The following is a 25,026-nucleotide window of genomic DNA, read 5'->3' on the forward strand; positions in this document are numbered from 1 at the left end:
CCGGGAGAGGGGGGGGTGGCACACTAGATAGGCGGGCGGGGCGAATGGCGGCGCGGGGCTTGGGGCCGTCCCGGCGGCAGCTACAGAGTCTGAAATCAATTGGGTTGGAAAAGACCTCTGAGATAATCGAATTCAACATGTGATCGAGCACCGCCATGTCAGCTAGACCATGGCCTCAGTCCCACGTCTAGTCTTTCCTTAAACACTCCTAGGCCAGGTGACTCCACCGCTTCCCTGAGCAGCTCACTTCAATGTTTTACACCTTTTCTGTAAAGAAATTCCTCCTAGTATCCAACCTGAACCTACCCTGGTGCAACTTGAGGCTGTGTATTCCCGTACTGTCGCTGGTTGCCTGGGAGAAGAGGCCGACCCCCATCTGGCTACAACCTCCTTTCATGTGGTTGTAGAATGGCAAGGTCTCCCCTGAGCCTCCTTTTCTCCAGGCTAAACAAACCCAGCTTCCACAGCTGCTTCTTATGAGACGTGTGCTCCGGCCCCTTCACCAGCTCCACTGCCCTTCTCTGGACCAATTCCAGCACCTCCATATCCTTGAACTGAGGGGCCCAGAACTGGACATAGCGTCGAGGCGTGCCCTCACCAGTGCTGAGTACAAGAAGAGAATTACTTCCCCAGCCCTACTGGCCACTCTATTTCTAATACACGCCAGGGTGGCCATTGCCCCCGGTCTGCTGGGGCTGTTTAAGAAGCACAGCTCGGCCTCGGCCTCCTGCACGCAACCGGTGCCCAAGGGGATCACCCTGAGGCGGCTCCTGCCCGGAGCGGCCACTGCCCCTGTCCGCACCCGCCTGCCCCCGCCACCGAGCCCTCGGGGGCTGCTCGACCTCGGACCCTGCCATGGGGCGGCCCCGGGTCCGGCACAGCAGCCCCGGCAGTGACACACGCGTCAAGCTACATGAGTCACCACCGCACCCTCCGGGGCACACCTCGCCCTATTCGAGGGTGCAGCATGGCTTCCTGAGGCGTGGAGGGAGGCTGGAGCGCCAGAAGCAAGGACACAAGGGAACAAGAGGTGGCCGGAAGCCAGCAAAGAACACAGCGGTTCCACTGACATGCCGGGGAAAGGGAACGGAGCTACGCGCGGTCAGATACACACGGTGCCCGTGCTGAGGGAAATGAACATTCGTTCCAGAGCCATGAAAAATGGTGACAGGGTCTGTACCGTGTCTGGAGGGAAAACTACAATTAAGGTATTAAAGTACCGAATAGACATGATCGTTCTATGGACTTGTTTTCCCTTAAATAGGAGTATTTGACATATGCCTCTTCTTGAATAAACACAGAGTCTCCCCTGTTTTTTTCATGGAACTCATCTGTATCTTTTCCCAGCTTTTAAAACGAATCACTTGTTTCCACCAGCTAGCAGCCTTTTTTGAATGGTTGTTTTCCTTCAGAAGACAACAGTTGTGTGCTCCTGCACTGTTACCTATGTTGTCGAACAACATTGTCAAACTTTGTTGATGTCCTTCCTAATCATGATTATATGTTGTGGGTGCTGACACAGGCAGGGCCTAATAGAGCCTGGAGTAGTTTGTGCAGAAGATATCACAGGGAAAAGCCACGAGCTTGATGAACTGCCCTGTTCTGTGTCAGCATCAAGGCCAATATGTTCCCATTTCTGTTCCAGAGGCAGTGTTTTAACCAACAAAGAAACAAATACCTTCAAACCCAAAGTATTCCTTGAAGCTACTCTCTAGCATTCTCCCAAAATAAGACTTGTCAGTGTTAGGATCCTCTCCAAAGGCACTGAGCATAGTGACAAGAAGATTAAAGTAGCAAAATCAAGAAGACAGACGAGACTGAGCAGACAAAGTAATGTGGAACGGGCTGTGGAGAACTTAGAAGCTGAGGGAAGAAGATAGAAAAATTAGAGTTAATGTAAAAAGTTAGGGAAAAGAGGAGAAGGAAACAGGAGCATCTAGCAAGATGTTAGAGGGCATGTGGAGGTGGTAGCAGTGAAAAGGCAGGTAAAAGGTGAGCTTTATTGAACGATGACAAGCAACACAATTTGGAAGAAGCACAAATTCAGTATTTAGCAAAAAGAAGGTTAAAATCTCAAAGTACTTCAGTGATTCCAAAAATGTTCAAATTAGGGTTTGGTTGGGGTTTGTTGATTTTTTGTTTTGTTTTGATTTTTGTTTGGTTGTTTTTTTGTAAGTAAATTAAAGACACATAGTTTAGTCAGAATCAACATCACTCCAGAAATGGGTTAAATGTAAAAACAGTAAGTAAAAAGGAAGAAACCAGCTGCAGGAAGTGTTCTTTTAAAAATACAGATTACTGGAAATAAGAAGCTAGTGTTGACTGAGATTTGTGTAGGGTAGGGAACTGTGGTCACAGTTCTTACAGTAAATGCAGTCCAACTAGTGGCAAGAGAAAGATTTAAAGTGTAAATAGGAAACACAGGCTGTTATTTGATCCTAACATAGGCTTCTCTTCTATTCTATTCTATTCTATTCTATTCTATTCTATTCTATTCTATTCTATTCTATTCTATTCTATTCTATTCTATTCTATTCTATTCTTTATTGGATATGAATTTTAGTATGAGAGCTTGAATTTTGTTGAAAGGAGATGGTATAGGAAAACAAGATGAGAAGGTAAATTGTCAGACTTGGCTTAAGAAAACGCATCAGAGGAAAGTGGAGAGAACAAGCTGTAACAAGAACTTGTAAGAGCTGGGCTGGCAAGGGAAGAAATAGCACTGAGGAAACTTCCAAAACACTATTAATGCACACCGAAGAGATGAGTGCTCAGTTCCTACATGCAAAAAAGAAGAGTGAACTTTAAGAGTGACATTTAAGTGCCACAGTGAAAGCAAAGAACACAATAAATGAGAAGATGAAGGAACGATAGGTGCTTGACTAGACTTTTCTCCCCAGAGAAAAGGCAAATTGGAGACTCAGTTCCCACAAATATTTTGAGAGAAATTAACTTGGTCCAGGAAAACTCAGGGAGAAAAAACCAAAACAGATGTTCAGATCAGACAGAAATTGTAATGATTGTTTGCACAATGTGGGTTACTCTGGCAAATGCTATACTGAAGAATATCCTTATACGGTTTCTGCTTTGAAATTTGGTTTATTTACATTTCTTCATGGCCATTTTGTCAACAACTTTCAATATTTTTAGAAATCAAAGTACATTGCAAATTGCAATACACATCCAGAAATGAGTCAGGTTGCATTTCAACCACTGAAGTGATGAAAATTTCATCAGAAACAACATTCTTTGATTAAATAAGAACACCGGTTCAAAATATCTGTGCCTAAATCCTGTACCTGCATTTCTTTTGCCCAAATTAGCAAGAAGTGAGAACTCAACTTTTCAACATCATTTTTCTTTTTTCAAGTATACAGAAATTACTAAATACATCTTTTAAATATTCCAATACCACAGGTAAAATTTTAACCATGTTGCACAGCCTTTTTTTGGTGAAGCTACAGAAATAGGGAAAATACAGAACACATGGAAATTACACATCAGCTAGTTGAAATGCATAATAAATACAGAAGAGCTTATCAAGATTTTAAAAAATGCTTGTTTGATCCAGTAATTAAAGCTCAATAAATAAATGGGATTTTTTATATTGAACTGAAGCAAAATCAGACTCTACAGTCTTAAGGAAGTTTTTATTGTGGTATTTGAGATAAAACTCTGGGTTAAAAGCTTCAATAAACACCACTTACCACATGATGACCAATATTACTTGAGACATTTGTCTGTTTGAAGAAAAGTTAAAACTAGCCTATAAATAATAATATAAAGCTCAAACAAGCAAACTACTGTCACCTCCCTTTTTTTTTTGGTCTGTAAAATTCCACTCAAAATCTGCAGGTCATATTTTTGATGAATTTCTATGAATTTCTGCAGACTTTCAAGGACTCACATGGTAATTATTCCTTGGGTTAAAGAAGCATGAAATGAGAACAGGTGATGTAAGACAGTATTCCTTCATGGGCCCCTTTTGTCACATTACATGTCACAAGCATTTAATTTTTTAAGGTTCTGTCAAGAGCCTCACAGCAGGTCCATACAGAAAATCATCTTGATGAATGTGTCATTATACAATACAGAAGGGACTCCAATTAACCTGTGTGTGCAGGGAGGCAGCCTATAACAAGTAGTGTGTTGTAAATTCAAAACCTTTTTTAGTACACACTGACTTCTTAAACTATTAAAGCTCTTCTAACCTTCTTGACACAACCCCTTACTGCTTCAAGGCTTGTTAATGAGGTAATGGACAGGACATAGGACCATGTCACTGTTGCCAGGGGATGTGAATGGGAAATTGAGAGTATAGTAACAGTAGCACTTCTAAAATTCTTCCTCACTTCTTCAGCTTGTTTAAACATTAAGATTGTACTCTGGATTTGCTAATCTATGTGTATGTAGGAGTGGGGGGCAGAATGGGGGTTTCAGGTTTCTCTGGGAATAGGGTGAACTGGGATAAGGAAATATGTAATTATACTTTTACAGGAATGTTACACCTCTGAATTTCTCTTACAAGGACTGGTATTCTTCCTGTTGAACACAGTTTTAAAATTCCATTAATCCTAATGGACAAAGTCATCAAATCCATAGTGGACAAAGATCTCCATGGCAAAATTATAGGGATCAAGGAGGTTTTCACTTGATGGTATTCTATAAATCTGTATAGAACAGGCCATCTTGCTTCAGTATTACACAATGCAAGATTAAGGGGCGAACTCAAATGTGAAAATGCAGCTCATCTGCCAAGAAAAAAAAAAAAAGGAAATAGATTCAGGCAGGACACTTCCTCCTTTTGTGTAATTACCTCGGCAAAATATCTGCACAGCTAACAAAGTCTCTGGCAATGAGACAAGAACAAAAAAGCTTAGTGAGTGTCTAAACAAGGTTTCCCCCCTCATTTGCCTTGGCTTCTTACAGAATATCAGGAATAGTAGTGATACCTGGGGGGCTGGGACTCGCCCTAGGGCTAAGTTGGGCACTCTGGGGCCCCTTGCAGTTACACCAGCACAGTGCCCAGCTCTTCAGGCTATCTCTCTCTCCATGCCCGAGCCAAAATAAGCTCAGCTACACTTAATTGGCTTCCTGCTGATCATAGCTCATGCAGGTGCCTCTGAGCTCTGCCCAGGGATTAACCTGTGCAAGCTCAGGGCACTCACCCAGGTTCCTCCCCAGCCCAGATGTGGTGCAGGTGGATGACCAGAGCTCAGGTGCTCTCCCAAGGATGTTGGAAGACCTTTCCCACAGGCACATAAACCCCATCTCAATGTGTCTCCTTCCTAATGTAACAGGGAGAGCAGCCACATAATTTTCAAACTTTCTGGTGACTTGGTTAGCCATGGGAATTTTCTTTCTGTGATACCCTTAAGAACTGCAGAATAAGTTTACCAGGAGGACATCTAGAGAAAGAGCTGACAGTAATTAAAATACCTTTGAACTCTTTTAGTATTACCACATGAGAAGCCCACACATAATGTGTTTGCAACAAAGTTTGCACTTTCCACACCAAGAAAAGCAGTTTTCATGACCTGAAATACCTACCAACTTTGGGCTTCTTTAAAAATTAAATGCGTGAATCAGCCCTTTAAATCTTGGTGAGGAAACAGAATTAAGGAACAGACTCCACCCCTCAGTGAGTTAGTGAGGGCTTACAAAAAATCAGTTGCACAAGCCAGTTAAAAATAAAGCAGTGGCTGGAGCAGGGAGGCAAAAAAGAATTGGGACTACAGGCTATTAAAAATACTTTCCCTGTCTCAACAGGAACAGGCTAGCTGAGAACATTTACTTAAATTCTTCTTAGGAGAATGTTTATACTTGTATTGAGATAATCCTTGTGGGGCTGATTTGATTTTGGCCTTTAATGTGTTTAACCAGCTTTGTGTCAGAGACAAGTTATATGGAGCTGTGTTTTTTTAACTGATTGCATTTTTTCTGCTAAAGAGAGAAGTTTTACTCAATTTCCAAGTGAAACACCAAACTATCTAATTAGGGAAAAGCACACATAGAAAAGAGAAGTTAGCAAATGAGGACAGCTTTAGCAAATAATTTGTTTTTAAACTTAAATACCCAAATTTGCCGCTATTAAATTTCTCTTATAGTACTTACAAATCAAAAGAGACCAAGAAACAGTAATACCTCCACAATGCATAGAGGGTTCTGAGTAGGCAATTTGCATTTTCTGCAATTCAGAACATTATATTTAGCACATAGTGTAGTTTCCCTGTGGGTGCACAGCAATAGAAGTCAAAACAAACAGATACAAAGCGTTTTAAAAACAGCATTTCAGATGACACATTGCCTGCTTGAAATGACAAGTCTGTACATTGCAGGGTAGGGCTAATATCCACCTCTCCTTTATAATTTGAAAGTCTGTGTTGATTTATTTTCACTCCACTCCATGTGACACAGGGCTATTTTAAAGCCTTTTGGGAGAAGAAGAAAAATTTCACTGTAAAGAAACCATCTACCATGAAATTTTAAAAGTGTTTGGAAAGGAAACTCAGGAGATTTTTATCTCAAAGCCCATTCAATCATCCTTTATTTGGAACTGCTTTTAAATACTCTTCTACTGCAATGGGAGAAACTTCTCCATACCAGCTTTGAAGCCAGATGTGTTCAATGTTCATTTTCATGAAGAACCACTCATAGCTACGAGGCCACTTTCTTACCACTGGGTGCCTGGAGGGACAAAGAAAAGCAAAAAAAAATATTAGAAGATGTGCCAAAACATATGCATAGTCTGCTTTTATCTTCACCCTGGTGTGCTCAGCTAGAGTGAAACCTGAGATATGAGAACCACCATTCATCTTTTTGGCCCTTCCTTGCTGTAAGCTTTATGATCTTCCTCACCCCAGTCAGGGGAGAACTGCCACTCAGGCAGCCAGCCATCACCACCTTCCCCCACTGCGGAACTCTGTCTCTAAACATAGATGTTGTTTGGTCTCTGAGTAAGTGAAAAATAGTTAGGGAAGACTCTTTGAATGTATGTCAGGATTGTGCTTGTATCTGTTTAAAGGAAAGAGCATCCTGAAAATACTACATCTTTGGTAGCAATTGTGATACAGAGGGAGGGCTAATAAAACTGGGCAGAGCATTGTCTCTGCAAGCTGTCACCTCCGACAGCCTTCTCATCCTGTATTTTTCTCTCATTTCTCTGGTCTCCCTTACAGCTAGGTCACAAAGATTCTCCCTGACTGGGTGCAGATGTCTGCTTCCCAAACCCCAGCAGGTGTAGCTGTGGGAAGCTCAGCAGTGATGCACAGAGTGGATACCACAGTTCAAGTCAGTGTTCACAGGAACATGGGTGGGAAGTGCTGCAAGTCTGGGCAGGGTTGGCTCACTGCCCTCTGCTCCTGCAGAGGACCCTTCAGCAGAGGTGCTTGGTTTGGCAACCTCTTGGTTTCCCTCTCATTGGGAAAATGGTGTTTCCTACCATTTTCTGAGTTGTCCCTTTGAGCACCTATGATTCTGGGGTTGGTAAGTGGCATCAGATGCTGCTGGCACTGGATGTGCCCCAACAGCCCTCACTTTATCATTCTGACTCTTGCACCCTGACAGCAGAGCATCCTCTGCTGAGGTGCTGGTAGACTCTGGATCACATGGAAATCTAATTCCTGTGAAGTTTGTAAAGAAGGCTTGGGTGTCAATGTGGCTCCATCTGTTCATGGTCCCATTTTTGCTATTGGTGGCACACACTGACAGAGTCCCACCCTGACCCCATCCTGTAGATCAGAAGGAATATCATCTCTGGGCTGTTTTGGATCCAAGCTCATCCCAGTTTCCCAGCAGTATTTGACTGACCAGGCAAGGTGCACCTGGAGGACAATCCCTGGCAGCCTGTGTGGGAGGTGTGTGCTCCAGGTAAGGTTTAGGCTTTTCACGCTGTAATTCTGGAAACCCACTGAAGGGCATGGGGCACACCCTGTGTGTGTGCTACACATCTGGGTTATGCTTGCATCTGTTCAAAGGAGACTGTTCAGTCAGTACTATGGCTTTGAAGCAGCTGGGACGTTAGGAGATGTAATTAAACTGGTAAGCTCCACCCTGAAAATGTTTGTAAACCCAAAGGCAGCAGACCTCTGCTCTGTCTCTGAGTCCACTACCTGTCATAAAGTGGGGTAGAATCTTTAAAGATAACAAATACACCATGGAATTATGGAATCTCTCCTTGGAACCAGGTGACATATCTTCATCATCCCCAGATTATAAGACATGTGCCTTACCAGAGTCCAACACTAACTAATTGCATTTCCATATTTAATTTCCTCAAGAGTTAAAAGGTCTGTCATTCCAAGCCACGCAGAAGCCAGCATGATTCATGGCCCCAAAGCAAAGGTCAGGCTTGTTATTTCTCAGATTTTCTGTACCAAAAGGCCACATTTGTGTATTTGTCTCAAACCCATGGGTTGCTCTCTTCTATGTGTATGTTAGATACAGACCTGGAAAACATTGCTTGCTTGGCAAATTCTACTTCCTCTGGAGGCACCATGACCATCTGTCCCGTGAGAGTCAGCCTGGCGCACCTTGGATCCTCTGGATCAATCACGTTTTTTCTGTGCACAGAGAAAATTGCTCATGAGTAACAGCTTGCTTGCTTTCTTAAGGGTTTTTGGAGAAGTGTGGACTCTTGCTCACATATAAAAAGCTTTGTCAAGCCTTGAGGGTATTCTCTACTCCCAGCTATACTGTTTGGTGGAGGGGGGAAGTCTGGAAGGAACACTCAACTGACACATAGCTCTGCTGTAGATAGCAGATTAAGATTGATTAATCTTAATTTATACTCAGAAAAATTGGATTAGTATATATTGGATTGTAAAAAAATGTGAAAATGGCAGTATTCCCAGGCAGATGTACAGCCCTATATTCAGGATTCTGAGAAGAAGTAGTGAGATAGTTAGTCTGTGTCTATGCCTACAGAAAAGAGTATGACTATGTGTATCTGTATGTAAAACATAAGGTCTTTTCATTGTGTTTATCCTAGAAAATCAATCCTTGTTCATTTTTTACTCATTTTTCAAGTGTTTTATACCAAATAGAAAAGTTCTCCAATTGCCTTCAGACCAAGCCAGGGAAGCTATTTGCTACTTTTTGGCTCTTTGTATATAGTAATGATAAATAAGTGCCATTAGTAACTGCAATGCAATTGCTGACTCTGACGTATACAATACAAGGATATAAATCATAACTAAATCTACCAATTGCAAAAAACAATAGTGTGTGAAATGAATGCAAAGGCTTGATCCTGGCAAATACTGAGCAGCCCAAAGTCCTGTTGCCAGCAGTTTGAGACTGCTCAGTGTCTCAGGGAACCATGTTCCCATATCAGCCCAAGAAACTACATTAGGAAATGAAAGCTGCATTTCTTCTTTGCTGGGTCTTAATCACAGAAAATTACATCTCATCCATGTACATTTTTACTTAAAGATCTTGGCTTGAGCCCTTTAGCCTTAAGTGTGTGCAATCTGCAATGGCTTCATTTTTGGTTATATTTCTCAATGTGTGTCTAGTGTATGCAGGAAACATATGGGCATCCTCCTGCAGCTAATTTAACACCTGCAGATTCTCCACAGATGGTTATGAGAGACTGTGTAGCTCACTAGATAAAATAGCTGCTTTTCTAGAGAGGGTCATGAGCAGAGATATGTAAGGAAGTACAGGAGGCTGATTGATACTTGACTGTGTCCGATAAACACTTGCCACTGTGCAGCCTGACCCCCAAAGTGCCATTTGCAGTCACATCATCTCAGGGACACTATTTCAGTGACATGTTCAGTCTGGAGCAGCAGTTGTCTGAAGGGGATTTTCAGTTTAACAACTTTTGGACAAATTCCACTTGTTTTCCTCTCCTATGCTTACTGATGGGAGGAAGGGTCAAGGCCAAAGATCAAGCTCAAACTTTCTGTCCACATCAACTTATAATGGTCTAATTTTCTGTACTAAAATCTTTTAAGTTATAGAAGTGGTGTTCTGAGAACTCAAAAATCTGCATTCTCTGCCCAGGCACTTGGGTTTATTTCTATCAGTGTGTATGCAGAGTACAAACTTGTCTACCTGATCACCTTGGTACACCCTAGATCCTCAGCACTGACTCCCACTGCCTGCTGAAGATGTCACTTCATGTCTGGGTTCCAGTGTCCTGAAAGTGCTCTTTCCCTAAGGAACACAGCTCCAGGGACACCCATAGCTCTTGGGGTTCCCTAAGGAGCACAGCTCCATGCCCCAGGGACACCCATAGCTCCTGTGGTTCCCTAAGGAGCACAGCTCCATGCCCCAGGGACACCCATAGCTCCTGTGGTTCCCTAAGGAACACAGCTCCATGCCCCAGGAACACCTGTAGCTCCTGGGGTTTCTTTTGTATGGGCTTTGGATGTTGTGTGGCTGCCCATCATCCATGGCCCTGTGAGATGCTCACCCACCAAAACACAAATAAATTAAGGCAAATACAGTGAATACAGCTGAAGAGAAAGGAGCCAATCCTACATGCAGAGGGTGTCAGCTGAGGGTCTGTGTGTCCAGCAGCCAGGGCAGTGCACATTCATGCTCTTGCCCTGGATGGTGAAGTGTTCAAGTCCATTTGAAGCAATCTCCTGATCTATTGTTATCTTTTATGCTTAATCCTAATACTGTATCCAAAGCCCTCTGCATATGCTTATGTATTCAGAAATTGAGTTCAGAAAATTGCTTTAAAACAACTGTGCATTTGAATATATGATACAATTTCCTCCACAGCCAAACAGTATCATAGAACAACTGAAGAGCCAGGAAAAGCAGGAATATTTGCAAGTGTCCTTCTTGTACACAGCTCCTAGGTAATACGTGGTTAATTACTTAAAAAGAGGATTTTGAAAGAGATTGTTATAAAAATATGTCTGTGTTTCACAGAGCAGATTGAGGTGATTTTGGATGTAATCAGGAGCAGTGAGAAGTTTTCATCTGACCTACTCAGATTACAATTATTTGGTGTTTTTGTGCAAGTCCATGTTTATTCTGAAAGCATAATATTTGATTTTGAGTAGGCAATAGAGCTGATGTAGCTGTGGTTAAGCAGTGAACCCTACCTGCCTTTGCTGAGAAAGTTTTGCCTAATAGGAGTAGTGTCTGATGTGACTCTTCCACAATTGACATGAAAACCTGCTCTCCACATATCTGGCTGGCAACAAAGCCTACACACTGTGCATCCATAGCTTGAATAGGTTTTTTTATGTTTTGATTTTTCCACCCTGGTTTCTTCTTGTTTACAGTTTTCTGTACATTCTCATGAAGGTGCTACACTAATTGACACACATAATACTATCTTCTCAGTAAAAATTATTCAATCTGAATTCTGCATATTGGAATAATATTCTGGAGGGTCAGTTTGTTTTCCTGGGAAAAGACTCAAACAAATTATTTGTTGAGATTGTGTTAGGTGAAGTTTTGGAAGAGCTGAACAGGGCAATGATACATCTAAGTTCAGCACACTGCTATTGCTTTCTTGGTTTTGCCTTCAGTTCTGCCTCTTATCATAGGTTTTTTGTTTCAGGAAATCTTGGAACCTTGTATTCTAATCTGACATTAGCATTAATATTTCCTTTTTCAAAGAAACCCTTGATATTCTGAAGTGAATCTGCTTCTGCATTTCTTTTTTTGGCATAGTATTTCCCTAATGATGTTTGATTACTTTTATACTTCTTAACCATTAAAACCCACTAAACTTACAGCTACCATTTCTAAATGTTGTGAATGGGTCTTCAGTTTTCAGTGTTGTTGCCAGCACAACTAATACAAATGCAGGATTTGCTTCCTTGGAGCAAGGTGATATAGTCAGGGATTTATGTCATATTTTTACTAAAGATAATAAATAATTTACTTAAACATTCCTCATTTTCATTTGTAGAGGTCAAATCATGCATTTAATAGACATTTCTTGCCTCTGTATAAATACATATTCAGCTCTCAGTCCCTGAGTTCCTCTCATCTTTGCTGGCACCAGAACAAGTAGATGCAGAGGAGCAGCTTTATGTAACATTTGTGTGCTGCTGACTGGGGGTGAGGGGGAGGCAGAGTCAGGGGTAGACATGGTGACACTGTTGCTCTGTTGAGGAAACCCAAGGTGGTTTCTCAGGTGGTTTGTCTTTACCAGAATCAAGCCCTCTGTCTCCATAGAGAGGACTTCATGAATGCCATGGTAAAATATGAACTGAGGGAAAGAGAAAGCAGGTAACTGTGAAACAAAACCAAGCAATAGAGAACACATTCTTTTTTTTTTCATGCTTATTTCAAATACATAGGCTTTGTTGCAAAAAATTAGGAAGGCCAGATTAAAATGGAAGAAGATTCAGCTTATGCATTTTATGAGAAAACAGTGCATTAAGAGATATCATCTTAATTATTCATCTGATCTGTGAAGACAGAAGAATTGATTGTTGCTGTTCCTCTGCTTACAGTGAGCAAAGTAGGTATGCAGAGTTTGACCCAGTCCAGGCAGTTTTCTTCCAAGTGTGTGAGAAGATATCACCTACAAAGGTGCCAGCTTTACTGAGCTTAAGGAGAGGCCAGCATCCAAGTAAAAAGTATTTCCCAACAGAAATGCAATGCTGCAGAGCACATTGCTAATGACCGTGTCCCACTTATTTTACTGTGTAATACTTCCGCAATTTCTGGGTCCTGGTTCAAGAGTGGCTCAGAGTAAAGAGTGCCACCTACTCATTAAATTGTTTACTACACTAGCCATCTCTTGGAGTTTAATTAGAAGGTTTTTATGCAGCAGCTATCCAAGTCTAGGTGTTATGAACTTATACTTCAAGCTGCTGTGGTTATATTGGCACATAAGATGATGATGTTGGGAATTGGTTAGGATTCCCTTTCACAGCTGAGATCTCTGCTTTGACTGATGGTGGTCTGTCTCCTGGTTTCTGACCAAAGTATCCCTGAGTATTATCTTCATTCTCAGCCTCTGCAATCCATTAGTGAGGTGGCACTGATCTGCCACAGATCAACAGGAAAAGCAAATTAAGAGTTTGGAAGGCACTTAGGAAGGAAAGCCAGGTACTCCCAAGAAGTGGAACTGGCAGGAGAAAGGCAGGAGGGTTAAGTACTGTTTCAGTATGGGTGTGGAAGCAGGGGTCTATGCAGAGGAATCCTTCTCTTTTTCTTCTTTCCCAGACTTCTTTTCCCACAAAGGAGCTGACATCCTTCTCCTCCACTCCCCAGTGAAACAAGACCTTCCATCCTCCCTGGGAGGATATACATATGTCCCCTGAACACATTTCTCACTGCCATGTGAGAAATCACTGTTCTTATCTCTCTACTTCTTCAGAGTTGAAGAGAAAAGAAGTTGGGAAAGAAAGAGCTTTCTCCTATTGCAGAAAAGAAGAGACAGAAATCCAAGAAGAAAGCCCCAGAAAACAATTTCCCTACATTTTTTCCTACTTTAAAGCACACAGCTCATGAGTGGCATAAAGGCAATGATTGCTTCCACACATTCTAAGCTCTCCTATAATGGTAGCAGTCGTGAAAACCTATGTAATTAGGAGATGGGGACTGGCTGCTGACACAGCTCATGCCTGTCACCTCCCATGGATGCAAGGTAGGTGACTCTGTCATACCCTGCACCGGGCTCCTCTTCACATGGCCTCAAACTGGGCACAAGGTGAAAAGGCAGTTATTTTCTGCTATATAAAATGCATCATAGGATTTTTGTCCCCTAAAATCTACAAAAAGGAAGGGAGGGAATGTTCATTCCTTAGAGAATTATTGTAAAGTGCATATAATTTTGATTCATAAATGTGATTAATTTTGAAAAGTAAGTTGCACTTCTCATTCATTTCATCTGTTCACCACTAACAACCAGAGTCTCCGAAGCAGAAAGAATGTATTGGTGCTGCTAATCTGCATGGCATGAACATCAAACAAAATCTCCACTGAAAGCAATTTCATAATCTGAAAAGCTGCTGCTGGCCTTCAACCGGATATGGCTAGGCAGATCTGCCCTGCTCTGATTTTCACAAGAATTTCTCTAACAGCCCTATTTGGGAGCCAGCAAAGTTAGTTAGAACATCTTTGCTTTTGGAAGAAGTCTTCTGTTCTGAATCTGAAGTCAAGTCAGGGAGCTAAAGTGTATTGGTGTCGTGGCTATTCTATTCATCTAAGTGAGCCTGTGCTCCTAGTATATGTGTTTTAATATGTTAATGTATTTAATGTGATAATGTTAATAATAGTTAATGTGTTTTAAATAATTTCATTCTTTCTAGAAGATAATCCTTTGTAAAATGGTTTAATTACAATGTGTTATGTGAAGCCAGTCTGTTTGCCTCTCTCCATTGACAATAACATCTGCATTTCTTCAGCTGAACTCTGTGTTTCAGACAGGAAGCTTTTATATAGTTTAACCATAGACAATTCATGCAGAAAAAAAAGAATCACAGCATGAACTATTTCTGTAAACAGAATCAGAGAAACGCTATTTTCACTAGAAAAGGGATTTTAGGAAGTTGGCTATTTAAGAATACGGGAAAACAGTAATTTAGAGCTGTATTGTGTGCATTGGGTCATGATGATAGAAGGTTTCATGTTTGACTTTCTAATTTGGTACATGCATTTTAAATTTTTTTGAAATACAGATTTTTTTAATTACAGATTTTTCAGGAACAACTACTGACATAATTATTTGCATATGACTAAAAAGGGCCAATATAAATACCAGAACTAGAAATATATCTGTGCCACAGAATCAGGAGGTGGATCTCAAAAAATAATGGATGTCTGAATTCAACCTTTGTCTTCTGCATGCGTAATTTCTCATTGTGTGAAGGTACAGTACCAGATTTCTTTGTTATATTAATCCTCGTATTAACAACAGGATCTACAAACCTAGCAGGAGTTGAATGTTGAGTGGCCATATGATATCTCAAAGGTTGTGCCTTCCACCCATGGCAGCTTTATTGTGCCCCAGGATTGCCCAGGGAATGAAGCTGGATGTTTGTGCATGCTGCTGATCCACCACATAGCAGGAACCCAGACCCACAAAATTCCTCTTTTCTTCCCATGGCTTGGTGGCTCAGCACTTCCTGCCAACATTTTCCATGCAGCATTTAGGAAACCTACAGAGTCAGCTTATGTCCACTGAAGACATCTGCCTGATCATGCCAATCTGCTACTTCCAGCACCAGATGAGCATGGTGGGTAAAACGGCTCTGATGGAGATCATAAATCAGGAGGGGAATGTGAATTCATGAAAATCACTCATGGTCTGCAGTGTGGATTTGAAACACCATCCTGAACTAATAGCAGGAAAAAAACCAAAGGTGGACTGACTCCAAAGCTCGCTGCTTTTCCCTTGTATGAAAACCAGTTCATGGCAGCCATGTAACCACTCCTTCTCTAAGAAAGCTGCAGTGTGTCCCTGTGAATGCGCTGAACCTGATGTCAAGGAGGTGACACACATTTAAAATTAATTGCCTGTTTTCCAGGCTGCAGCTGTAATGAGGCAGACTGAGGAGCTTACTTGGAAAGAGGAATCCTCTGAGCAGCCTGTGTGTTGTGAAATGTGTTTAGAACAATAGCTGCTCTATGCTTTAATGTCGGGCTTGGTCTTGCTCCCTCTGAAAGCTGCACGAATGGAACTCAATCTTTTCAGCTTGTCAGTGGCATAGACATACCAGTCTATTTATAGCCTGAACCATTTAATTTTTCTTGCCTCTACTATCCATTTATCAGCCTTCAGATAAAATGCTGTGTAGTTACTAACAAATGCTGTCTCTATCCTGGCCATCAGAGCCTTCTCAGAGAGGGGCAGCCCATCTCCCTCTGGGAAATGGTAATCTCTAGGTTAGAGATGAGGTATCCAAACTGTAGCTGCAATACTAAAATGTCTTGCAATTAGTGCCTAGTCAGATGCATTGCAGCTCTCTTTCTTTCAATATTAAATGTTATTTTTCTTATTAGTTTAGGGTTTTCAAATTTTCTCTCCAGCTGATTAAATATTGAGGCTAGAGCACCATAAAGGCCAGTCTGTATTCCTCACATCCTTGAAAGGGAAAATATTCACTGTCGGGGTTTGGAACTTGAGTCTGTTCTGAAACAAAACAAATGAAATTTGCTACTAAATAAATTTAATATCAAATTGGTGTACACAAGTCACTTGAAACTCATTAGGTACACAAAGACATTGAAATGTCAGCTATGTTTTCTTTCTAAAGGCCAGAGATTTCTTTTGCATGCAATAGGTCAGAAGCATTTTTCAGGAGAGTGCCAAATACTCCCAGGAGCATTGGCTACAGGCACCGATCAGCTCTCACATTTATTTTGATTCTTGCAACTCAGAGTAGATTAATAATGGAATTCTAATGAAGTTCCACGTGAAACTAAGCTACAAATGCATTGCCAGTATGCAAGGACATGAACTTTCTCACATAGAATATTACTCATTTAGCTATTTTACATAATTATTTTGAAACCAAAACAATTATTGATGCAATTGAAGAGAATGTCTGACAAGAATGACACTTTCCTTTGCCAAGAAGACCTCACAGATACCATTTTAATACTAGCAGGACCTGAGGTCTGACAGAGGGAAAGGTCTTGCCTCTCATACAGTGCTAGTAAAGAAGACTTTTGCTGCACCAAACTTGAGCCATCACATAAAGCTCTGCACTGAGGCTGCTGTGTGCTGTTTGCATGGCACAGCCTGTCTATCTCAGCTGGTCAAGTGCACACTGAAGCTGGGGACAGGCCACCCCTAGCACTGGCAGTAGGGCCTGGACACCTTGCTGTTTTCTTCAGTGTCACACTGCTCACAGAGGCCCTTTGAGAGGGGTAACAGTGGGGTGCTGTGCTGGGCTGCCATTTCAGAGGGTGCTGCTTTCAAATGCAAAAATCATGCATGGTTTCCTAGTTTAATATATACATTAATTTATGACACTGGTTATAGGGGAAGGGGAGAGAAGAAAGGTAAAGTCCATTGCCTATACCCTTCCTTGCTGAGAGACAGCCTCAAAGCTTGCTCACATTTTCATACCACCAAAAACAAAAACTGTAGCTCGTGTAAAGACACAGATTTTCATTGTATTGCTTGTCTTTGCACTAATGCAAGCCAACATCTGTTCCAGATGAGAACTTCAGAAATAATGAAAAAGAAACTGAAGGTAAAATAAATAATGCATGGAACAGTGATCAAACTCTGAACCTGTGTACTCAATTCAGTAGTAAGCTCAATTTTTGGAGTATGGTTACCTGCTAAAGTGAGAATATTCTATTTTCCACCACCTTCTCTTTTCCTTTCGCCTCTCCTTTGTTCTTCTCTGGCTCTTGAAGAGCTGATTCAAGTCACTAAGACAGTAGAAATCTCATCCAGAAAAAAAAACCAAAAAACCAAGAGGTTTCCACTGGGTTGATGAGCAAAAATAGGCCCACCATATGGTCAGCTGGAGGGTGGGGATGGGATTCCAAGGCCAGGAGCAGTACTGGCCACAGGATGAAAAGAAGAAGGATCAGCAGAAAAACTTATTCTTGCTGTCAGGATAATTTTCTTCACATTTATGTTTCAGCTCAGGCTGAGGCAAACCCAGAAGTGATGGGGGGCAGGGTAGCACATGACTGGTGGTAGGGAGGGAGAGCAGGGATGTGGCAAATGGTAATTAGTTTGGACTAAGCTGTTTTGGAAATCCAGGTTTAGCTTCTTGGCCCAGAGAGCTCTTCTCACCAGAGAGCCCAGTCTCAGGCTGCAGAGGGGACGGGAGAGTCAGGTGACAGAATCCAGGTTTCCCTGGCTGCAAAACAAGCAGCAGCAAATATGTGGGATACTGATCAAAAGAGTAGGGATTTGGAAATTAATAGTGATGTAATAAAAAGACATCGAATAAATATCCTCAGAGGTTTGCGGTGTATACGGATTTCATATTTCTGTAATATCATGCAGCATTTCTCTTTTGTTGTGAATTGGCACTTCCCAAACAGGTAAATAGGACAGTGATGTTGCTAAGCCATAAGAGGCAAAGACTTTCAAGAGTGGCTGTTTAAAGTTAGGGATCAAAGGCCACACTTAAGTGCCTAAGTGGGTGTGTGGTTTTCAGAAGTGCTCAACATTAACACATCATCAATGGAAGCTGCTCTGAGTCTTGGGCCTCTGAAAATAGGGCATTAGGTAGTAGGACATAGGACTTAAAATACATTTTTAAGCACTTGGTCTGGATTGTAAGTTAACTATTTGAATGAAAAAGCTCAGAAAGCAGGAATAAGTGCCATTAAGCCTGCAGTGAAAGAACGGATATGTTTATTTTCTAAATTATTAATCAAAAATGAAATTTAATGAAAATATTTAAGCAATAAACAGAATCATTCCAGTGTTAACTTCACTACTTCACTGACCTCCTCAAGCATTCAAGACTGAATTACCTTAACAAATGTTGGTGATAGCAGTTTCCTGTTAGGTGTTTGACATTGTAAGAGGAAGCCATGATTTCTATTCCTTGTGAACAGGATGCCAGCCTGAAATTACTTGTACTGCTTCAGACTAAGAAACATTTCATTTTTCCACCGTATAACTCTCTAGAAAACAATATATTCTGAACACAAATACAGATAAGTGGAACAGTAATGTTTTATATTTGCCATTCCCTGCTTTTCCCAGGGTTCTTCTCAGCTAGCAGGTTTGAGAGGTGGGATGATACTCAAGGCAATCCTCAGCTGGGGAAATCTAGTCTTAAGATAAAACCTCTCCTTCCCCAAAGATGACCTTAAGGTGGAATAACAACTGTTAATGCCATTTCTTTCTGAAGGAGTCTGTTCTTACCAGTTCTCTCTCTCTCTCTGCTTGGAATGTCAGCTAAGACCTGCTTTGGTAACAGAGTTCTGTCTGACACAATTTCGGTGTCATGTACCCGTAAAGAGGCCTTTGTAAATAACACTTCACACAAGGCTGACCCAGCCAAGTTTGCCACATGATTGACTGTAAACAAACATATGGTAGAGATATGTCTTTTTCAAGGAGACAAAAATGGAGGGGGAAATTGAGTCATCTTTGAGGTTACATAGATACATTTTACACATGTAAGGCTTTGGGGATCTGAAGTTATTCATTATATGCAAAGAACGGAATGGAGCTGTTGGAGCAAGTCCAGAGGAGGCCATGAAGATGATCATAGGGTTGGAGCACCTCTCCTACAAACACAGGCTGAGCACTTGGGTTGTTCAGCCTGGAGAAGGCTCCAGGGAGACCTTATAAGCAAACTTCCAGTACCTAAAGGGAGCCTGCAAGGAAACTGGGGAGGGACTTCTCACAAGAGCATGTAGGGATAATGGATTTTAACTAAAAGAGAGTGAGTAGGTTTTGGTTAGATGATAGGAAATAATTCTTTCCTGTGAGGGTGATGGGACCCTGGAGCAGGTTGTCCAGAGAAGTTGTGGATGCTCCATCCTTGGAAGTGCCCAAGGCCATGCTGGATGCAGCTTTGAGCAACCTGGCATAGTGGAAAGTGTCCCTGTCTGTGGCAGGGGGTTGGACTTAAAATGACAGAATGGCTTGTGTTGGAAGAAACCGTAAGGGCCATTGTCGCAGACACCATTTGTGAAAATCCTTTTCTTTAGGATTTTTCCTTCTGAGAAGCTAAGAGGCCTCAGAGACAAAATGTAAACAATGGTTTTCTGCTGCTGTGGAATGCAACAGGTGGGTCTGTGATTGGTCTTGTGTGGATGTTTTGATTTAGTGACCACTCACAGCAGAACTGGGTCTCTCTGTCCAAGACACAGATCTTTGTTATTCATTCTTTTCTATTCTTAGGTTAGCTAGCTTCTGAGGAAATCTTTCCTTCTTTTTCTTTTTAGTATAGTTATAATGTAATATATATATCATAAAATAATAAATCAAGCCTTCTGAACATGGAGTCAACATTCTCGTCTTTACCTTCACCTGAAAACCCCTGTGACCACTGTCACAGGCCATCTAAGATTCTACGATATGATTAAGAAGAAGTCAACTCACTGCTGTCTCTGGAGAGAAGCACTGGGGATTGGATGTAGATTGCTAAACCTCAGACGTGGATTTCTCTATTTGGGGGGTCATTTACTGACTGTTCGTGATATACAAGGTGTAAAAAAGTTGCAAAGATATCATATTCCATCATATTCTCTGAAGGGGTGGAAATCAGACAGAATGTCATAGGCCTGAGATCCTCTTACAGAACCCAGAGAGCTGGAGCCCTGTCAAGGCATTTAGCAGGGCCACCAGAGTTTTCAGCAGAGGGAAGATGTGAATTGGATAGCCTCTAAAACTCTGTGGATTTTATTGGCTAGATAACTATAGACTATTATAGGATCTTGAACACCTAGATTTTATGTAGGCACGTCCAAGAAGAGATTAAAATTTAGGTATGTTAATGTTCAAGCTGAAAGCCACTCCAGCTGTTGATGTTACAATATACTTCAGTGACACATCTGCTTTTCTCTACTATGCTTTACCAGGGGAATTTACTGGGAAAAAAATCCAAAAAACCCCCAACCAATGTAGCTGATTCTGAGAGTCAAAAATAAATGCAGGACATTGAAGGTGGGGACCCAGCAATCGGCTCTGAGGTCTCTGTTCTCACTGAAGGTGGTAGGAGGCAGATAAAACTTACCTGCAGAAATTTCCATCTGCCTCTGGAAGGGTCAGAGAAGCCATGGGATTCTTCAGAAGGTCTGTCACAGTGTTGTCCTTTGGTGTCACGTAAAAGAAAGGGATTCCAGTGCTGTTATTGATGGGACCATCGCTGAGAAGTAAACAGTTCCCGTAGGGCATACCTTGGATCTGCAAAATCCAAATAAGCAGCTGGTTACCTCTTTGCACATAGACAGTTCTCGAGGGGGGGATTCCCTCAAGGGCTCTAGCAGAGAGGACAGCCAGCCCCATTGCTCCCACTTTCTGCTATCATATGAGAGCATTTCTTCTAAAAGAGATCTGTCATGCTTCTATGAAAACAGATCTCTCTTTTATTTCTTCTCTCTGGTCCTGTCCATGACACTGTCAGGAACATCTTGTCTTACACTAAGCTTAAAGGAACTACCAAATTAAAAATATTTAAGTGCATGAATTTCTTTTTTTGCTGCCATTCATGCCAGGAAATGTTTACTCTAAACCACTGCTGGTATCTTTCCTTAAACCCAAAAGGATACAGAGCCTTATTTAGCCTGCTTTTTACTCTAATAGTGCCTCCTCTTTTAGTTTTGACTTGCAGTGTGATTGCATCGGTTTGCAAAAACAAGAAAGCATTTGAGTTAGAGTTGTGTTTGAAGTCAAACTGGACATCAGCTCAGCTTCCTGGGCAGGAACATCAAGTTCGTGATGGGGGGCTGTGTCTCAACTACCAAGCCAGCCTAAGTAAAACCTCCTCTCATGGCAGAGAAGGGACACCAAGGAGCCAAGTTTTCAAAAATATTTGCTCCCATATACTGCCCTATGTACACACAGTGGTTATAATGCATGCAAAAATGTCCTTGCCCAGTAGTGACACTCATTAATATGCTTCAGAATGACATATACTCCTACTATGCTTTTCATCCCATTATAAATAGCAATGACAGATATTCAGTTAATTGCTCCTTTTTTCATGTGTTCAGATATTTTTTCATCATGGTTTATTAAATGTTAAACAGTAAAATTATCTGTCAATACATTAAATCTTTTACAAAAAAAATCAAATTAAATATGAATAGTTAGTAAGAAAATCCTGGATGATGTTGTTACCTGGGTAGCATGCTTTCTGATTTTTAATGTTTATATGCCTTTAAAATTTTAATGCTTATAGCACTTATAAATGGTCTTTGTTGGCTTCCCTTAGAAATAATGCTTTAATGATATTACATAACTTAGAAAATACAAATCCTTGTTTATTATTAAGAGTTACGATTTAAAAAGAAGCTCTCAGTAATATTGCAGGATGTGTTCCCATTGCTTAAAATATTCAGTCTGTCATGCAAGGTTAATGTTACTCTGGATTCTCAAAAATAATTGTGATCACAGGCAGCATAGTTCAGCATTCAAAGCAGCAAACACCACCCTCCAAATTTCAAATTTTATTATGAATCAGATTTTTCTGTATTACTTCTGTGTTCTGTCTGGAGGCAGATAACTGCAGACTATAATATGGCTATAATTCCACTGAGGGTTTCTGGTGAGAGCATAAACCAAGAGTTACGATCATATGGTTTAATAGGATTTCCAAAAGCTGATGTAGAATTACAGGCCTTTTCTGTCTGCCTACAAATTAATTTAGTAGTATCTTTTTGTCAATCTGTTACTTTGTATTTCACAATAACATTAACTGCCACTAACTCAGCCGAGCTTCCTGAAGACTTACGTGCTTCTAAATTTAATTCAAAATCACAAGCTAATTTATCTGTGAATACTTTCAACAGAAAGTTAAGAATGTATTTTTAATTTTTTTTTTAATTTCTCTTTCCCCCCCTTTTGTCTGAGTGGTACTGGATGCTGTGTCTCATCCGAACGTTTCACTTTAAAAAAGGAAATATTTTAAAGCTGAAGAAAAGAATGACCCCAATAGCAGCCCAGCTATTTTGTTTATTGTTCCTGACAGAGAAATCCTCCCTTAAGCTGGTATAGCTGGACGGACGGGCAGATTTTGTGGTAGCCCAGCAGGCTCTCCTCCTTCTCCTCCTCATCCTCCTGAAACAGCCCCTTTCCAAACCCTGCGATGCAGCTCTGCTTTCTGGCCTTGACATTTTGCTATTTTAGGTGTCTCTCTGGTGCATCCTCCCTGCCTGAGCTCCGAGCACGATTTCTCTCTCCTCCGCAGTTTGCGCCGCTCCGTGGTGGGGCGGGTACCGGGTGCCGCGGCCGCCGCGGGCTCCGTACCTTTCCTCGGGCGGCCCGCGTCGCCACGAAGCCCCAGGCGTTGTGTCGGGCGAGGAAGCGGGCGGTCCCGGCCCGGCCCGGCGCCGCGCCGCCCTCCCGCCGGTAGGAGAACATCCTGGACGGGGCGGCGCCCTGCCCCTGCCCCGGCCGCCGCGCCGCCGGCCCCGGGCCCAGCGCCGCATCCTCGCGGTACGCCGAGGCCGGGTAGCTCTGCTTCCACAGGCCGCCCGCCTCCTCCAGCAGCGCGGGCAGCGCCTCCTCCGTGGAGGAGCTGTGCAGCTCGTCCGCCGCCGCCCCCGCCTCGGGCAGCGGCCACGACACCGAGCTGACCACCACGTACCCCCCCGCGCCGCCGCACAGCAGCGCCGGCAGCAGCCAGCACGGCCACGGCCGCCGCGCCGACATCTTCTGCGGCAGCGCCCGCAGCGCCGCTCCCGCCGCGCCCTCCCGCGGCCGCCGCCGCCTCCCGCGGCCGCCGCCGCCTCCCGCGGCCGCCGCCGCCTCCCGCGGCCGCCGCCGCCTCCCGCGGCCGCCGCCGCCTCCCGCGGCGCCTCCGCCCCGCGCACGGCGGCTGTGGCTGCTCCCGATGGCCCCGCAGTCGCGTCACGCCTCGGTGTCCTGCCTCCAGCCCGGAGCCCCTGGCGGGTCCCAGCCCACGCGGAGCTCCCTGCGGGGTAACCCTGCCTTTGTCCCTTGCGGGGCTCCTGGGAGCCCGCTGGAGCCCCTGGTTCAGGCGCACGGTCCAGCAGGTATATCACGTATTAAGTTCTCTGCACGCACCACAAAGCCAAGAAGGTAGAGTTGTCCGGGCAGAGGCGGTGCGACCTCTCCGTTTATTAAAGAGGAGACTATCCACGAGGGAGAGAGTCCGTGTGAACCCTCCCGTTGCAGGGAAAGCTTCCTTTGGGCACTGGGGTCAAGTCACAGCAAGACCCCAAGGCCGGGGTGGCAGGCAGCATTAGTTTGGTGCTTGTGAGGATGCAGTTTTGATATGCAAATTCAGGGAGCTGCTATTAAACGTCTTCCAGGCAAGGTTTTAATTAGGTAAAGATTTGCATGTATATGAGTTCATATCAATAGCCCAATTTAATAAAGGCACATGTGTATACAGTTCCTTTCTTGGCAGTAGACCTCATCAATATGGCAATGTAAAGCTGTAATTCTTTAAAACATACGCTTGTAAACTTCCATTGCACTAATGCAAATTATTTCAGGAACACGGGTTCAGTAGCATCTCTCAGAATCAGTAGAATCTCTCAGAAACCTTTGCCTGTCAGAAGGTTCTCAGGTACATCTAAAAGATGTTCTCAGGTACATCTTACTTTTTCATATCTGTGAAGAATAGATGATCAGTCTACTGATACAACTTCTGCCTAATTGTGCCATGAGAACAGGTATATCTAATCTAGAATCTAAACTCTTATAAATAAAAGTGGACCGGAGAATACTGAGTATTTTTAGCTTATTTTTTCCTACACTCCCTGTTCCCTTTTTTTCCTCCACTATAAAACCTAAGGAATAGTAGAAATGGGTATAATGGGCCTTAAGACCCTAATATTTTTTTCTGATTGTGAAGATACTTCCCAAGAAAATATAATTTTGGCACCAGACTCTTAATCTTTTCTGCAGAGCTGAATACATGACTACCTTTTCATTTAGCACATGGCCCTGTCTACATCTGCTGCAATACCACACTTTTGAAAAATTATTCCCACTTCAGACAGAGCTTGAGCTGAGACAGAGGAATGGAGATGCAAGTGGCAAATCAATGTAGATTTCCAAACCCAAAATGAGTGAAAGCTTCCCAAGCTCCTGACAAGTGCTTTTCTCTGATTCAGGATACGTCCCTTCTTAAAATATTGAAGCAGTTGTCCCTTCTTGAAATAGCAACCAGGCACAGACAACTCACTGCAGGCATGCTCTTCAGAAATAGCTAAACCCCCCATTTCCATGGTGTTTCAGGGAATTTCCTCACACAATCTGATGCATGCAAGATACAGATCTCATCATTTGTATTTACAATTTTCAATGAATTTATGCCAGGGTTTCTCTTTATAAATGTCTTTGCTTGTACTTTAGTTACAGAACAAGCCCAAACAACCTAGCTTTTAACATAATAAAATAGTAACATTCTATACAGCCTATTTTATTTTGGTTAATAGAATTATATGTGAGATACTGACTCTTTTATC

The 25,026-nt window shown here is 42.5% G+C and overlaps 1 protein-coding gene across 1 annotated transcript; it reads right to left on the reverse strand.

The window, feature by feature from the left end:
- Positions 1–3,079: 3,079 nt before the first annotated feature.
- Positions 3,080–23,239, reverse strand: CREG2 (cellular repressor of E1A stimulated genes 2). Its single transcript, XM_059466448.1, has 4 exons — positions 22,835–23,239; positions 20,601–20,770; positions 8,448–8,561; positions 3,080–6,687 (listed from the first exon to the last, which is right to left on the reverse strand). Exons 1-4 carry the CDS (start codon positions 23,237–23,239, stop codon positions 6,540–6,542), a joined length of 837 nt encoding a protein of 278 aa, XP_059322431.1. The 3' UTR covers positions 3,080–6,539.
- Between the last annotated feature and the right edge of the window lie 1,787 nt (positions 23,240–25,026).

Source organism: Ammospiza nelsoni, chromosome 2 (assembly GCF_027579445.1).
Source record: "Ammospiza nelsoni isolate bAmmNel1 chromosome 2, bAmmNel1.pri, whole genome shotgun sequence".
NCBI lineage: Eukaryota > Metazoa > Chordata > Aves > Passeriformes > Passerellidae > Ammospiza > Ammospiza nelsoni.

Coding starts and splice junctions, on each gene's coding strand:
- CREG2 (XM_059466448.1), bottom strand. CDS start 23,239: ATGTCGGCGCGGCGGCCGTGGCCGTGCTGGCTGCTGCCGGCGCTGCTG. Junction 20,771..22,834: donor CGCGGGCCGCCCGAGGAAAG/GTACGGAGCCCG, acceptor TGGATTTTGCAG/ATCCAAGGTATGCCCTACGG. Junction 6,688..8,447: donor AAGCAAGCAATGTTTTCCAG/GTCTGTATCTAA, acceptor TTGTCCCTCCAG/GCACCCAGTGGTAAGAAAGT.